This window comes from Macaca nemestrina, chromosome 7 (genome assembly GCF_043159975.1).
Source record: "Macaca nemestrina isolate mMacNem1 chromosome 7, mMacNem.hap1, whole genome shotgun sequence".
In the NCBI taxonomy this organism is placed as follows: Eukaryota; Metazoa; Chordata; class Mammalia; order Primates; family Cercopithecidae; genus Macaca; species Macaca nemestrina.
This window is the reverse complement of record NC_092131.1, coordinates 3,846,518-3,864,117: the sequence shown is the minus strand read 5'-3', so window position 1 is coordinate 3,864,117 and position 17,600 is coordinate 3,846,518. Positions and strand designations below refer to the sequence as shown.

The 17,600-nt window shown below is 45.6% G+C and overlaps 1 protein-coding gene across 18 annotated transcripts in view; it reads left to right on the top strand.

The window, feature by feature from the left end:
• LOC105489821 (kinesin light chain 1) overlaps window positions 1-17,600 on the top strand; it is a 73,356-nt gene that overhangs the window by 43,614 nt on the left and 12,142 nt on the right. For 6 of the 18 annotated variants that reach the window (XM_011754971.3, XM_011754965.3, XM_011754961.3 and 3 more), the window contains exons 8-14: window positions 2,051-2,224; window positions 2,356-2,455; window positions 4,630-4,679; window positions 4,767-4,834; window positions 6,481-6,589; window positions 8,508-8,669; window positions 16,004-16,134. In XM_011754971.3, the coding sequence (XP_011753273.1) occupies window positions 2,051-2,224; window positions 2,356-2,455; window positions 4,630-4,679; window positions 4,767-4,834; window positions 6,481-6,589; window positions 8,508-8,669; window positions 16,004-16,134 (794 nt within the window). Of the gene's footprint in view, window positions 1-2,050; window positions 2,225-2,355; window positions 2,456-4,629; window positions 4,680-4,766; window positions 4,835-6,480; window positions 6,590-8,507; window positions 8,670-13,905; window positions 13,957-14,559; window positions 15,148-16,003; window positions 16,135-17,600 lie in introns of those variants that run through there. The other 12 variants (XM_011754972.3, XM_011754967.3, XM_011754964.3 and 9 more) reach the window with 8 other exon arrangements.

The following is a 17,600-nucleotide window of genomic DNA, read 5'->3' as shown; positions in this document are numbered from 1 at the left end:
TACAAAAAATTAGCCAGGCGCTGTGGCGGGCGCCTCTAGTCCCAGCTAGTCAGGAGGCTGAGGCAGGAGAATGGCGTGAACCTGGGAGGCGGAGCTTGCAGTGAGCCGAGATCGCGCCACTGCACTCCAGCCTGGGGGAGAGAGCAAGACTCCGTCTCAAAAAAAAAAAAAAAAAAAAAAAAGATACATTTACCAAATACGCTTTATGAAGCTGAAAAATGAAATAATTATTATAACTAAAGATTAACTCAGAGCTATAGATTGAGTCAATGTCATGTATATTTAATACCAGCTGCTACTACAGTTTATGGTAATTAGGTATTGAAAAAATATAACGTAACTTGTTGATTTCAGCAGTGCTCTGTATGACAGTCTCTTCAGATGTTACAGAGATTGAGGTATCAGGTCTGTCTGATGAGTAACCACAAATTGTTTTTTTTTTTTCTCTGAGACGGAGTCTTGCTCTGTCGCCCAGGCTGGAGTACAGGGGCACAATCTCGGCTCACTGCAGCCTCTGCCGCCTGGATTCTGGGGATTCTCCTGCCTCAGCCTCCTGGGTAGCTGGGATTACAGGCATGTGCCACCACACCTGGCTAATTTTTTTTTTTTTTTTTTTTTTGAGACAGAGTTTCGCTCTGTCACCCAGGCTGGAGTGCAGTGGCCGGATCTCGGCTCACTGCAAGCTCCGCCTCCCAGGTTCACGCCATTCTCCTGCCTCAGCCTCCCGAGTAGCTGGGACTATAGGCGCCCGCCACCTTGCCCGGCTAGTTTTTTGTATTTTTTAGTAGAGACGGGGTTTCACCGTGTTCGCCAGGATGGTCTCGATCTCCTGACCTCATGATCTGCCCGTCTCGGCCTCCCAAAGTGCTGGGATTACAGGCGTGAGCCACTGCGCCCGGCCGCCTGGCTAATTTTTGTATTTTTTAGTAGAGATGGGCTTTCACCATGTTGGCCAGGCTGATCTCGAACTCCTGACCTCAGGTGATCCATCTGCCTCAGCCTCCCACAGTGCTGGGATTATAGGCATGAGCCACTGCGCCCAGCCACACAAATGGTATTTTAACTTGGTATTTTTAGTGATTATTTATCAGTGATTCTTATCAGTTAATTTTGAGCCACATGGCAAGGAATTGGGGGAGAAAGAATGAAAAGGGGCTCCTTATCAGATTATACAGGTAACATTACATTAAGTCGTCAGTCTGCATGTTTCTGAAATAGAATGGTCGAATTTGGGGTGGGCTGGAGTTAAAGTCAGGGACAGCACAAAAGTACTAAATCAAGAATTAGGAACCATATAAGATGACCTGCCAAATTCATTCATATATTTACCCTTTCATTCATTTCGAGCCCCCTGCTTAGAGTTGGTGATTTACAGATCAGAGATGTAGTCCCTCCCACTAGGACACAGTCCACTGGACAGACTGAGGACCGCAGAGGGCACAGCAGCGTCTAGAATAGAGAGCTCTGGGAAGACATGGAGTGCGGGTTCCTGCGGGCCACAGCCAGGGGATGTTGGGGATGGTTTCTCAGGGAAGGTTGGTGTTGGAACTGCACCTTGAATAATTGAGTTAAAAATGTCGCTCAAGCCTGTAATCCCAGCACTTTGGGAGGCCGAGGCGGGCGGATCACGAGGTCAGGAGATCGAGACCATCCTGGCTGACACGGTGAAACCCCGTCTCTACTAAAAAAATACAAAAAACACTAGCCGGGCGAGGTGGCGGGCGCCTGTAGTCCCAGCTACTGGGGAGGCTGAGGCAGGAGAATTGCGTGAACCCGGGAGGCAGAGCCTGCAGTGAGCTGAGATCCGGCCACTGCACTCCAGCCTGGGCGACAGCGCGAGACTCCGTCTCAAAAAAAAAAAAAAAAAAGAATTTGATAAATTCTGGTTATTTTGTTATTACATGGTGTGGGGAGCCAGTTAAGGATTTAAATCTGAAAGTGTAGCACAGTCGTGCTTATGTTGAGGAAGATCATAATGTGACAGTAGGGTGGAGAATGGATTGGATGGGAGCAGAACAAGTGTCTCTAATACACTGTTTTTTATTCCCAGGTTTTGGGGAAGGATCACCCCGATGTTGCCAAGCAGTTAAATAACTTGGCCTTACTGTGCCAGAACCAGGGCAAGTATGAAGAAGTAGAATATTATTATCAAAGAGCCCTCGAGATCTACCAGACAAAACTGGGACCTGATGACCCCAACGTGGCTAAGACAAAAAATAACCTGGTGTGTTGACTGGCATAGCATTAGGGAGGTGGCCAGGAGTGCTTTCTTCCCAAGCCCAAATACTTCTTTAACTGTAGGTTAAATTATGCTTTATTTACATCTGAAAGATAAATATTTTATTTTATTTTAAGGCATCCTGCTATCTGAAACAAGGAAAGTTCAAGCAAGCAGAAACACTGTACAAAGAGATTCTCACTCGTGCACATGAAAGGGAGTTTGGTTCTGTAGATGGTAAGAAATATACTCCTGTCTCAAATGAATTTCATTGTATAATGACTTGACTAATAATATACTAATAGTATTAGTTACTGTTTATTAAGCACTTAACTGTGTACATTATTAAGCTAAATAGTTTAAATGTGTGATTTTACTTGACTTTCACAGCAGTCCTGTGCAGCGGGTCAAACATTACCCCATTTTAAAAGCAAAGATACCACAGGCCAGGTGCGGTGGCTCATGCCTGTAATCCCAGCACTTTGGGAGGCCGAGGCAGGCGGATCACGAGGTCAGGAAATCGAGACCATCCTGGCCAACATCGCGAAACCCCGTCTGTACTAAAAATACAAAAAATTAGCTGGGCGTGGTGGTGGGTGCCTGTACTATAGTCCCAGCTACTCAGGAGGCCGAGGCAGGAGAATGGCATGAACCCGGGAGGCGGAGCTTGCAGTGAGCCAAGATCGCACCACTGCACTCCAGCCTGGGCAACAGAGCGAGACTCCGTCTCAAAAAAAAAAAAAAAAGCAGCAGCAGCAAGGACGCCACAGACTAAGTGACTTGCATGAGGCCTTGTAACTGAGAAGCAGTTAGACTGGGATTGCAGTGCCCAGAGCCCATATCATGTCCTCATTGCAGAGACTTACACAATTCACACAGAAATGGAGACGGGAGCATCACCCACATCCATCTTCACGTCCTCACTGCAGAGACCTACCCAATTCATGCAGAAATGGAAAGAGGAGAATCACCCAAATCCATCTTTTCACATTTTTAATGTCTTTCCTTCCTTCTGTGCCTTTGGTTTACAGATTTCAAACCATACCGTCCATATCATCATGTATACTGCTTATTTTCTTTACATTTTTAGTGTGAGTACCTTTCAGTCAAAATATTTTCATAAACATGATTTTTAAGATGGCTTTTTCCCCCATGGCATGGGTCTGTTGGTTGTCTAGAAACTTGGGTGAGTGTTCCGAGAAGATGACTTAAAATGATTATTATTGATTTGTATGCTTTCTGTCTTTCCTTCTTTTTCTTTCTTTTTTTTTTTTTTTGAGGCGGAATTTCGCTCTTGTTGCCCAGGCTGGAGTGCAATGGCATGATCCCGGCTGACTGCAACCTCCGCCTCCTGGATTCAAGTGATTCTCCTGCCTCAGCCTCCCGAGTAGCCGGGATTACAGGCGCACATCACCACACCTGGCTAATTTTTGTATTTTTAGTAGAGACAAGTTTCACCATGTTAGGCTGGTCTCGAACTCTTGACCTCAGGTGATCCTCCTGCCTCAGTCCCCCAAAGTGCTGGGATTACAGGTGTGAGCCACTGCGCCCAGCCTTGATTTATATCTTTTCTACTTTTGCTACCAACATCTTACTACTTTTTCTTAGACTATTGTTTAATGCTTTTGTTTAGCGCTCACATTCTGAATACTCCCTTGTGCTACTTGAGCAGCTAACATTTTAGCGGTTACATTACAGAGTCCTAGCATTTGTTGGGGTGTCTTGACAGTTGATCACCTGTCTCAGAACATTGATTCTGCACCCTGTGTCTTAACCTGTTGCTTGGTGTCCAGCTCTGTCTTCCATAGACTTTTTCCTGCAGTGTGAACTTAATCTGTCCATGCTGTAAGTAGTAGCATCTAACAAGGATCGTATAAAAAAGAAAACAGGCTGGGCGTGGTGGCTCACGCCTGTAATCCTAACACTTAGGGAGGCTGAGGCAGGTGGATCACTTGAAGTCAGGAGTTTGAGACCAGCCTGGCCAACATGGCGAAACCCCATCTCTACTAAAAATACAAAAAAATTAGCTGGGCGTGGTGGCGGGTGCCTATAATCCCAGCTACTTCAGAGGCTGAGGCAGGAGAGTCGCTTGAACCCAGGAGGTGGAGGTTGCAGTGAGGCGAGAGCACACCACTGCACTCCAGCCTGGGCAACAGAGTGAGACTCCATCTTAAAAAAAAACAAAACAAAAAAAAGCAGCCACCGAGGCTTAATGACTTCTGTTTTACTTAGCAGGCTCTGTTATCCTTCATTTGTAGTATAAGTTAAGTATCCATTACCCAAAGTGCTCCAACATTTGAAACTTTTCGAGTGCTGACTTGACCCTCAAAGGAAATACCCCTTAGAGCAGTTCAGATTTTGGAGTTTTGGATTAGCGATGCTCAACCTGTATGCTGTGTTTTCTTCCCTAGATGAAAATAAACCCATCTGGATGCATGCTGAAGAAAGAGAAGAATGCAAAGTAAGAATGTATTATTTTGAGATTTTCTAAATTGTATATCCTGCATTCAGGATAATTATTCATTTGAAATTATTTGTTGTAATTTAGGGAAAGCAAAAGGATGGGACGTCTTTTGGAGAGTATGGCGGCTGGTACAAAGCCTGCAAAGTTGATAGGTATGTCTGGAATCGCGTTTGGCTGGAAAAACTGAAAAGCAGGGGGAAGGTAATTGTGTTCTACAGGGCAGCTTATAAATGACCGATGTATAGTGTTCCTTAAGTGCACAGTCCCATGTTTTTCCCAAATTCCAATGTAAAAAACCCCACTAACTTTGTAAATGAGATCATTTACATGTATAAAACCCACCATCATATTAGGCTGGTGCAAAGGTAATTGCCTTACTTTTACATTTAATGGTAGAAACCATACAGCAAATTCATGACAAGCGTGCCAGCGGGCCTGGGAAGGCCAGCCCCTCACACACAGCACTGGAGACACAGATCCACACACGCTTCTTTTCCTCATGGCCCATGGGGCCTTGTCCTCTGCAGAGGGAAGTGTAGGCCCCTCCATGGCCAGCCCTAGAGCCTTGCCTCTTGGGCCTGAGCCTGTGCCGACTGCCGTCTGTGATGGCTGCCGTACCTGGGTCCAGGTGGCTCACCTGTTTTACTGCCTTTCCGCTCTTTTTTTTTTTTTTTTTTGAGACGGAGTTTCGTCGTTGTCACCCAGGCTGGAGTGCAATGGTGCGATCTTGGCTTACTGCAATCTCCACCTCCCAGGTTCAAGCGATTCTCCTGCCTCAGCCTCCTGAGTAGCTGGGACTACAGGCGCCTGCCACCATGCCCGGCTAATTTTTGTGTTTTTAGTAGGGACAGAGTTTCACCATGTTGGCCAGGGTGGTTTTGAACTCCTGACCTCAGGTGATCCACCCACCTTGGCCTCCCAGAGTGCTGGGATTATAGGCGTGAGCCACCGTGTCTTTCCACTCTTAACTTTCCTCATCCTTTGAGACTCAGCCTACCATTCATCTATTTTCAGAAAACTCTCGGAACCCTCTCCAGGGCTCCCATAACACTTACCTTATATTACTTGTTTCAGAGACATAGAAAATAGCTTATTTCTGTACCCAAAATGCCTATTGTAAGAAAGTGAACAGAAATCTCTCGAAGTACTTATCTATGCTAAAATGAATCTAGGTTTATTTATAATTTTTTTTAATAAGTCTGCTCTATCAAGAATGCAGAAACATCAAGCCTAATTATACAGTTTGAAAAATAAAAAAGAACACAGAAACACAGCTGTCCTCTCGGCCATCTGCTTATTGCTTCCCTGGTACATGAAGCATTTATCCTCTGCCCTCACACCCCACTGATAGGGAGGGTCTGCTTTGCTCTCTTCTCCCCTGTACTTGAGGGAGACGGGAGCACGTGAGCAGCACCATGCAGAGCACTGTTTGTCATTATTGCCAGTGCAGACCAAGGTGTCTCCAGGGAAAGCATGCTGATCACCACACAGACCTGGCCCAGAAGTTTCTGTTGACAGAGTGGCCAGTGGTCTGTGAGAGCCGCCTCAGCCTGGATGGGGTATGGTGTTAGCCTGGCCTGAGGGGGCTGTGTACAGGAAGGGCCAGGGTCATAGGAGGCAGAGCTACTTGAGAAGGAAGAACTCTTCATAATTTTACAGTTTCAAAAAAGTACAAGAGAAAGTTAAAATATAGTCAAGCCAAAACATAAATCTGTCAGTCCTTTAGATTATGTGCTGTTGATAGTGGTTGTTCACAGCTTATATGTCACAGTTCTATATGTCATGTGCTTTCTTACAGTCCAACTGTTACAACCACTCTAAAAAACCTTGGGGCACTTTACAGACGTCAAGGCAAATTTGAAGCTGCAGAAACATTAGAAGAAGCTGCCATGAGGTCTCGTAAACAGGTCAGTCATACTTCTGTCCTTAACCGGCCCTTGGGAACTTTGAATTTAATGGTTCTCTTTTACATGACTTTTGTTGAAAACTTGATTTAGAAATAGAAAATGTTGATTATTTTAGTTTGAACAAATAAAGTTATATTGTTTAAAAGAGCGTGAAGCCGGGCACAGTGGTTCACACCTGTAATCCCAGCACTTTGGGAGGCCAACGTGGGCAGATCACCTGAGGTCAGGAGTTCGAGACCAGCCTGGCCAACATGGTGAAACCCTGTCTCTACTAAAAATATAAAAATTAGCCTGGCGTGGTGTGGCACATGCCTGTAATCCTGTAATCCCAGCTACTCGGGAGGCTGAGACAGCAGAATCGCTTGAACCTGGGAGGTGGAGGCTGCAGTGAGCCGAGATCACGCCACTGCACTCCAGCCGCCTGGGTGACAGAATGAGACTCCGTCTCAATTGAAAAAAAAAAAACAAAAAAAAGCAAAAAAAAACAAAAAAAAAACCAAAGGCGTGAGACTGGGCGCAGTGGCTCACACCTGAATCCCAGCACTTTGGGGAGGCTAACGTGGGCAGATCACCGGTGGTCAGGAGTTTGAGACCAGCCTGGCTAGCATGGCAAAACCCCATCTCTACTAAAAATACAGTGCAGTGGCACAAGCCTGTAGTCCCAGCTACTCGAGAGGCTGAGGCAGGAGAGTTGCTTGAACTCAGGAGGCAGACGTTGCAGTGAGCCAAGATCACGCCACTGCACTCCAGCCTGGGCAACAGACCGAGACTCCGTCTCAAAAAGTAAATTAAATTAAAATAAAATAAAATAACATGAATATGACCCCAAAAGCATGAACAGCAAAATAAAAACTAGGTAACTAGATCTGTTGGATTCACCAAAGTTAAAAACTATTGTGCATCTAAGGACATCATCAAGAAAGTGAAAGGGGCTGGGCGTGGTGGTGAGCACCTGTAATTCCTGCACTTTGGCAGGCTGAGGTGGGGGGAATCCCTTGAGCTCAGGAGTTCGAAACCAACCTGGGCAACATAGTGATACTATGTCTCTACAAAAATTTTTTTTTTAAATTAGCCAAGTGTGTTGGCCCATGCCTGTGGTCCCAGCTATTTGGTAGTCTGAGGTGGGAGGATCGCTTGAACCCGGGAGGTGGAGGTTACAGTGAGCTTAGATGATACCACTGCGCTCCAGTCTGGGCAACAGAGAGAGACCCTGTCTCAAAGGAAAAAAAGAAAAAGAAAAAGTGAAAGGACACCCATGCAATGGGGGAAGATATTTGCAAATGATGTATCTCATAAGGTTTTGGTATCCAGAAAAAAAGGCAACCCAATTAAAAAATGAGCACAGGACCTGAATAGACATTTTACTGAAGATGATAGACAGATGGTCAACAATCACATGAAAAGACACTCAACATCTTTAGTCATTATAGAAATAGTAACTGAAGTCACAGCGAGATACTACCTCATCCCCACTAGACTGGCTATAATAAAAAAGAGAACAAATGGAAAATAACAGGTGTTGGTGAGGATGCGGAGAGGCTGGAACCCTCATGTCTTCTTGCTGGTGGGAATGTAAAATGGTGCAGGCACTGGAGAAGTTTGATGGCTTATCTAAAAGTTAAACTTAGAAAACCACATGGCCCAGCCGTTCCAGTCCTAGATACAGACCCAGAATGATTGAACATGGACACACACCCTGTGCAACCCAAGCCCCGTCACTGTTCCCCTAAGGGGTCCTTTGTGTTTCTCTCCAGTTTCCCGCCTCCACCCTCACCCGCTCCAAGGAACCACTGTTTCAGTTTTTTTCCCTCCAGTGATTAAGAACTGGTATTTTGTTTTCTAGCCAAGTATCTCAGAAATACTTAAGAAAATCTGAAGCGCTAATGGGTCCAACCATTTTCCCTTGCCTGGCTCACAGGGTCTTGACAATGTTCACAAACAGAGGGTGGCGGAAGTGCTCAATGACCCTGAGAACATGGAGAAGCGCAGGAGCCGTGAGAGCCTCAACGTGGACGTGGTCAAGTACGAGAGTGGCCCTGACGGAGGGGAGGAAGTGAGTATGAGCGTAGAGTGGAACGGGGTAAGTACAGTACACAGCGGGCACGTGCTCCGGGAGGCGCCCCCAAGTGGCGCTTGCCAGGCCTTCCTCCTGTCTCATGTGCTAGACCTTCTGCTTTTGTCAAATTAAGTGCCAATTAAGCTTTCTGTAAGTTCTTTACTTCTGCTAATACTTAAGTCTGTTATTTGTTTAAAGTGGTAATTTTCTTCTCAGGAATCCATGAAAGCTGTTTGGCTTAACTTTGAGCACTTAAATGCTGATTGAGTGTCCTGGCTATTTAAAGCATGATCCCTCTCTGGTTTCATTTTAATATCAGGATCAGTGTGGCAGGTAACTAACTCGCTTCTTTAACTCACCCATTTCATTGCTAACTCCAGTGCTCCTAACTTCACTGACCAGGCTGCTCTAGATTTTGTTAGAATGAGTTGAAATGCTTTAAAGGGAGATGCTGTGTAAGTAGAATTTGTTTTTAGAAAACGGGTCAGAACCAAGAGCTTAGGTGGCTGCTCTCTTGATGTCCTGCGCGTCCTGCATTTCACCTGAGAGGGTGTCCAGATCTTTGGGGCTCTTCATGGTTGCCCGCCCCCATGTGCCTGAGAGGCTGCACAGGCCCCTCTAGGTTTTACTGGTTTGCCCCTGGAAATTCCTCACCACTGCTGTTTATCCAGTGGTTGCCAAAGACCGTGTGGCCTTCTGGACATTTTTTCTCCAGTGAATTTTTTAGCACATGGATTTTTTTTTAAATACACAAGCTGGTGTCTTTGGTATTTTGCTTTTGTCAGGGAGAGTTGAAGGCGGCATTTGACTCATCTAGGGGCACAGTTGGTTTTTTGAAGTTGCCATAGTGCAGTTTGATTAGTTATAATTCTACACATGTTCTGCCAAATTGTAGTTTTGGGCCTTCTTATAATGTAAATCCTTTTATTCTTTAAGGATTTTCTATAGCTATAGCAATTTGGTAGGAGCTAGCATTCTAAATAAATATTTTATAAAAAATGTTAGTAGCAAAATTTGAGGGAGAACATTCTCTTTGACTGTCTTTATCTGGCAGCTTTCTTGCTTTGGTTTTTTTTCTGTGCCAAGACAACCAATCAGCATCAGCTTTGCCCACTCAGCCCCAGTGGGGCAGTAGTCTAAAACTGAAATCCTGGCCTGCAGGCCTCCCTGTCGCCCGCATTCTGTCAGAACTGTGTACTGTACTCTTCTCTTGGTTGCTGTCATACCTGCATGCTTCGTATAGAAGGGAAGTCCTTTATCTAGGCTCTAGGAGCCAGGGTGCAGATTGTGATACTCTTGAATGAAGTTCTGGAGGAGGTTTCTCTTGAGACAGTATTTCTAGGTCCATGTTGACATGAAATCATCTGATGATAAAATTGTGACAATTCAGAGCTCTGTTACCATCTTAAAGATGGACTCGGAGAGGAAGGAGAACTGCTCGTGTGCACTGCAGCGGGTTCATGTGCAGGTGTCCTCGTCACGTGTCCACTGCAGCAGGTTCGAGTGCAGGTGTCCCCATCAGGCCCGCGGGCTGGAAGTGTCGCTGCTGTGGATGAAGCAGCTGCCCCTCCGCGTGCCTGCTGATTTCCTCCCTCCACGCTTCCTTTCTCACTCTGGACACCTGATTACATACACGCTTCCTTTCTCACTCTGGACACCTGATTACATAGGCTGTGCGCAGGCTGTGTTTCCGGTGTGTCCCTTTCGTGAGCAATATACTTGGTAGCTCTGCAGCTTCGATGGAATTCATCCCAGGATGCGTTGGCTATGGGTGATCTACCAAAACAATCTGAGTTTTAAATTGTCCAGTGCAGTGGTTCCTAAACTCATTTTGCGCATGGAGGCAGCCCTGTCTTCAGATGGAGTCTTAGATAAAGTGAGTGAATTCACTGGGCGGGCCGGCTGAGGCTGCCTCAGAGTCTTCACAGGAAGACCTTGGCCCCCAACCCGATCTCCCCACAACTCTTAAGGTTCTGAGAAGGCAGAATGCTGAACTCGACCAACTTGTGATTTTCTTTTCTTCCTCTCGAGACAGAGTCTCGCTCTGTTGCCCAGGCTGGAGTGCAGTGGTGCTGTCTTGGCTCACTGCAACCTCTGCCTCCTGGTTCAAGCAATTCTCTTGCTTCAGCCTCCTGAGTAGCTCGAATTACAGGCGTACGCCACCATACCTGGCTAATTGTTTTATTTTTAGTAGAGACGGGGTTTCACCATGTTAGCCAGGCTGGTCTCTTAACTCCTGACCTCGTGATCTGCCTGCCTCGGCCTCCCAAAGTGCTAGGATTATAGGCATAAACCACTGACTTATTTTTAAAAAGGTAGTGAGGGCAATATGCACACAGGTATTAATTTTTAGTCAACTTTATTGAGGGATAATTAGAGACAATAAAAGGGGCCCATATTAAATGTTGTTTGATTTAGATATTAACACAGTGCAGGTCAGCACATTAGTTTGTCTTTATATGGATGTTAGAACAAAGTTTATCATGCTGTTTCTGTTTAAGTGAAGATTTCCCTGAGATTGCACAGCAAACTGTTACCACTGTAGTCACTTATTTGTGTACGTCAAGATTTTTTTCAGTATTATGCAATTAAGTTAAAATAGACAAATACATCAGGTGTTGTGGTAAATGTTAAGGCTATACCTTGCCGGGCGCGGTGGCTCACACCTGTAATCCCAGCACTTTGGGAGGCTGAGGTGGGTGGTCAGGAGATCGAGACTATCCTGGCTAACAAGGTGAAACCCTGTCTCTACTAAAAATACAAAAAATTAGCCAGGTGTGGTGGCGGGTGCCTGTGGTCCCAACTACTCGGGAGGCTGAGGCAGAAGAATGGTGTGAACCCGGGAGGCAGAGCTTACAGTGAGCTGAGATTGCGCCACTGCACTCCAGCCTGGGTGACAGAGCAAGACTCCGTCTCAAAAAAAAAAAAAGACTATACCTGTGGCCGGGTGCCGTGGCTCATGCCTGTAATCCCACCACTTTGGGAGGCCAGGGCTGGTGGATCGCTTGAGTTCAGTAGTTTGAGACCAGCCTGGCCAACATGGGGAGACTCTGTCTCTACTAAAAATGCAAAAATTAGCCAGGCATGGTAGCAGGCGCCTGTAATCCCAGCTACTTGGGAGGCTGAGGCAGGGGAATTGAACCCTGGAGGCAGAGGTTGCAGTGAACCGAGATCGCGCCACTGCACTCCAGCCTGGGTGACAGAGCAAGACTGTCTCAAAAAAAACAACTATCCCTGTTACCTATAACTTCAGATTTCAAATTTTTGGATTTTATAAAGGTAGCTTTATTGTTCTTGTTTCGTTTATTAGAATAACTTGTTATATATTTATAGTGAGAAAATGTGATTTCAATTTTATTTTTATATATATATATATATATATATATATATATGAGACGGAGGTCACCTAGGCTGGAGTTAAGTGACGCAATCTCTGCTCACTGCTTTCCGGGTTCCGGAGATTCTCCTGCATCAGCCTAAAAGGCATTTTAATGCTTTTTAAAAGGTTGAAAACTACTACCATAGGGAAAAACATTGTGCTCCCTGTTGGGAAGTCATAGCTTCAGCAGAAGTGACTGCCAGGAATGAATGTGACAGCTTTTGATTAAGTTATAATAACCACATACACCAGATATTGGGCTCAGTTTTTCAAAATATTCATAAGTAACATTTAAAACAGAGTTATGTGGTCAAAGAAAGGACAAACTGATTAATGATAATCGTCCCCTGTGGGTCCTGGGCGTTGGTGTCACACAGAACTGAGAAGGAAAGCAGGTGGTGACAGATGCTGGTAATGTGCAGGGAGTGTCTGGATCGAGGTCTCGACCTGGTGGGTGGTTTGTCCAGGGAAGGACAGTTCTCTCCTTTAGGTACACACTGTAGGGACTGTGATTAAACTACTTGACAGCGGTACTTCTGTGACCTCGTTTCGTGTGACACATGCAGATCTGGAAGCCGCTGTCACCGTGAGCCTCAGTTGGCTCTCTCATGGTCTTGCCTCTGAAAGTGCAGCTGCTTTGTGCACACAAATCCTTTTCTGGATAAAACTGGTGCTCTTACAACTGCTGTCTGTGTGGCTTCATGTTCATGGTGTGATGTGCATGTGTCAGCCACTAGCACCAGGTCCCTGTTGGAATGTGGGAGTCCCTCGGGCTGTTTCATCATTACCCAGTTGTCTTTACGGTGGTCCCATGAGACACACAGAGCCACCCCAGGTGGAGCCTGAGGAGACACACACAGCCACCCCAGGTGGAGCCTGAGGAGACACACACAGCCACCCCAGGTGGAGCCTGAGGAGACACACAGAACCACCCCAGGTGGAGCCTGAGGTCCGCCTCCCAGCTGCACCACCTTTGTCTGTCTGCAGGTCACCAGCTCTGCCGGGGCCTTTTGAAGCAGCCTCTCTCCGTCTTGCCATTCTTTTCGCACTGCTCCCATGTTAAGATTTCTACACGTTTCAAATACACTAAATTCTTACCTAGGATTATTGGGGAATGGAATATATTGTTAGAAATAGATGAATTTTTATTTTTTAAAAATTACACTAAGGGCTGGGCACGGTGGTTCATGCCTGTAATCCCAGGGCTTTGGGAGGCCGAGGCAGGCGGATCACTTGAGGTCAGGAGTTCGAGACCAGCCTGGCCAACATGGTGAAAACTCCACTGTACGAAAAAAACAAAAATCAGGCATGGTCGCGCATGCCTGTACTCCCAGCTACTCAGGAGGCTGAGGCAGGAAATTGCTTGAACCCAGTAGGTGGAGGCTGCACTGAGCCAAGATCAGGCCACTGCACTCCAGCCTGGGCGACTGACTCAGAGTGGGGCAGACCCGCTCCATTGCCAACTCCAGGTGCTGATCTGGGTCTGCAGAGGCTCAGGGAGGAGGAGGCAGCTGGGCCGGACCCTAATTCTGGGACTCCTGGGCCCATTGCCCAGCTGTCAGTTGTCAGCTTGCTACTCCAGCAGCTGCAGAGTGGGGAGAGAGAGAGCATGAGTGAGCGTGTGTGTGTCACATGAAATACTTTTGAATCTGAGTGAAATGAATCTTCTGCGTTCTGCCAAGTATTTAGTTCAGGTGTATTATAATAACACTGCTGTAGCGTAGCACTGAGTTTTGAAATGAACAGCAAGGGCTGCACTGTTGATGACGCTGTGTTAGCATTTTAGCATCCTTTTTCTAAAGAGCAGCAAAAACTTATGTTTTCTTGTCCTCCCAACATTTTTGAGGTGTTGGTAACAAGTGTTATTTTTCCATTTTAAAGATGAGAAAAATGAAGCTCGGGCTGGTTAAATGACTTGCTCAGCGTCCCATGGTGAGTCCGAGCGGGCGGGGCGCAGGCCCTGCCGTCTGGTGCTTCTGTCGAGACGTCGGCTTTCCAATCTGGCAGGACCCAGGACGCATTGCTGCCTGTGGAAATTAATTTTCTTTTGGATTATCAACTGCATGTTTAAAATGGGCTGAAGACTTTTAAAGTCCGTGGTTTCCTAAAGTTTCTGAAATGTCTAAAATGTGTTTTTAAGAGAATGAAAGTCATACCTGTAGCCTTTATTTTGGTCCCTATGTTTCTCATTGCATAATCTCCTTATGTACAGTTACTTGTAAAGCCTTTTACACTAAGTGTCAAGGAGATTTCTAATACATTGCCAATCTTTACTCTTAAAGTGTTGAAATTTACTTTGCTGACCATTGGGAATGGACCAGTCTGAATTCTATGAAATGCACCATGAGGCCCAGCACCTGCTTTATGCTGGGCTGGTAGAAGCAGGCAGAAGGTCATCCCAGTCCTAAAGCCACTCAGAAGGCTGCTGAGACTTGTGACCTAGAAATACTGTAAGCCAGGCTGCACCATGCAGAGCCTGCTGCCTTTCCTCGCCGCGGTTTCACGTGGGTTTTCTCTCTCCTTTCTGTCTGACAGGCCTAGCCGCCCGTGACTCTCACACTGTCTCCTGCATGACGGGTGGCGCCTCCCGCAGCTTCCCTTCTCTCTCCAGTGCTGCCCGCTGTGTCTAGCAGCCCCCTAGGATCTTGTCAGAGCTGCACCTCTCTGTGAACTGGCCATTCCTTTCGGTGCTGCTGTCCTTTTTGGGGGGTTCCTGATTTCTGTATACATGTAGCTTTGCCAGATATGTACTTAGTAATATAAATTGTATTAATAAAATTCATTTACTGTGTAATACACGAGTTTAAAAATTAAGAGCGATTAGCTGTTCACTCTGATAACAGGTAGTTAAGTGTCACACAAGGTGTTGTTGCAATGGCATGACGGTGACCTGTTGACGTAACTAAGCCTTAGAGCAAGGCATGTGCCGCACGTGCCCCATGGTACTTAGAGCCCTGGGGTTCCTGCTTGGACTCCGGGTCTCCCTAGGATACGCCCCAGTAGCATTTGCTGTGTAGTCTGTGTGTGGAATTTGGGCATTCTGCTTTTCTCTACTAATCTTGAAGTGCTCAGTGATTTGTGTATTTGTGTCTTTCTAACTTCTAATAAACTCACTCCGACTGACCTGTGTCTTGGTGTCTGTCTGCTTGGTAGAACTTCTCTCACTCTTTATCCATGAAACGCCACATGGCAGAGCTGCTGGGGTCATGGGGTGATAGTTCATCTCACCAAGGAATTCCTTCCAAGAAGAAGTGCTGCTGTCTGCACATTTTCTTCACTGTGTTTTTTATTTTCATGTTCAGATTCTGCCAAGTATTTCACTTATTAATACGTGAATCAATTAAGATGAGAGCTGGGCACTCTCCTCCCTACAAGGTTGTCTGAGGATTTTTAGTTATTTGTATAGAATGAGCATTTTATTTAATTTTCCAGCCACCTTTATAGTTAACATTTAAGGAAACTGTTCTGTAAAATTTACTGAAGGAAACAGCACCTCCAACTATTGCATTTAGACGAAACTGTTAAAAGGAAGAGCCTCTGTCAGATCCAAATGGTTTGGGTCCTCTACTGTGTTACTTGGACCAGATGCTTACATATCTGTTAAATGTGGAAGTCGATTTTGATAATATTCCTAGAAGCTGCTTTAATTTTCTTGAGACTGTGTGTCGGTTTTTGTCTCGGAATAGCAGTAGGATTCATATTGCTTTTGGGATGCGATCACTTTTGTTTGAATGAGCTTCCTTATGTCTAAAGGTTTTCATGATCATTGGATTATCTTTAATGAAATTAAAAGTGGATAATGTTTAGTTAAAAGTATGTTTACGTACATGGTAATTGGTGGTTTCTGCAAGACTCTGTCAGCAGTGAGCTGCTGGCGAGCAGGGTGACCGTGGTGGCGCTCTTATTTGCACCCAGTGTGGCTCTTGTGGGCGGGAGGGAGAACCACCTGCAGCTTCACATTTGTTCACGTTTTTTTCAGGATGGCACTGGATCTTTAAAACGCAGTGGTTCCTTTAGCAAACTCCGGGCTTCCATTAGACGCAGCAGTGAGAAGCTGGTTAGGAAGCTGAAGGGAGGAAGTTCACGAGAGAGTGAGCCAAAGAACCCCGGGTAACTATCTCTTCCAGCTCTCCGACTCCCGTGCACGCCGGCCCTGGGCCGCTTCTCTTCCTAGCGCAGCCTTCCTCACCCACAGACGCCAGGAAAGACACTCCAGTTGGTTCCCGTACTCTCACAATGGAAGGGTTTCATAGTTGCCACCTAGGTTTTTCCCAGGACAGGCTCAGAAATAATTGGGTAACTTCCTGTTAGTGGCTGAAGTGCTAATACCTTTAAAAGAAATTTATGGAATTTTAAAATTCTGTCACATGTTCTAAGAAAGCCTTAGCAATGAAAGTGGGAATTTATATTAAAACATTGAGCATTTTGAACTTGTTTACTTTAGATACGCATTGTTTTTTAAATTAGCATTAGTTTAAATTCTTTAAAATTTTTAATCTTTTAGATAAATCGGATGTTAGCTACAACTATATTAAATCTCATACGGTATTATACTAGGGAGAAAATGGTTTCAAATAGCATCAGAACTATCAAGACTTTATTATAAGGAGATTTTCAAAACCTTAGGCTTTTCATATGTTTAAAAAAAGGTTTGAGTCATGAGTCTTAGAGTCTTTAGAAAAATAACATTTAAGTTGTCAAAGGAATTTGGTTCTTAAGACATCCTTTGTTTTTAACATGGTGCACAGAGTTGGCAGATCACCCCTGCTGCACTGTCCAGCGTCACTCTGGGCAGCTGCTCCTGGCTTGGGCATATTTCTCATGAGGCAGGCTTTTGCCAGCCATTCTGTGTAACTCTGACTTCCTAAATGGTACCGACTTTTTAGAGATTGATTCCTAGTAAAACTACTTTACAAGTGATCCCACTTTAAGTTCTGTAAGAAATCTGATCACCTCAGGATGGTGAAACCGAGTTTTTCTGGAGAACATATTGGAAATATTAAAGTTATGTGCCTCATCAGTTGTTTTGTTACTTTGCCTTTTTTTTTTTTTTTTTTTTTGAGACGGAGTTTTGTTCTTGTTCCCCAAGCTGGAGTGCAGTGGCACAATCTTGGCTCACTGCAACCTCCGCCTCCTGGGTTCAAGCAATTCTCCTGCCTCAGCCTCCTGAGTAGCTGGGATTACAGGCACGCGCCACTACACCCGGCTAATTTTTTGTATTTTTAGTAGAAACGGGGTTTCACCATGTTAGCCAGGCTGGTCTCAAACTCCTGACCTCAGGTGATCCTCCCACGTCAGCCTCCCAAATTGCTGGGATTACAGGCGTGAGCCACCACATCTGGCCTATTTTGTCTTTTAAAAGCTATTTTTTAAAAAGTATGTCCACTTTTTCATCCCTCTCAGTATCCCTGATGACCGAAACCCTTAGACCTGCTGCCACACACGGCCAGGGTGCGGATTGGCCAGAGATGGCCCAGCCCCTTGGTGGTAGGGCTCACCTCTTGTCTGCTTGGTGTCCCTGTGGGAGTCTCTGTTGTGGAGGAGACTTCTCTTCATGGCTGTGAGAGAGGTGCAGG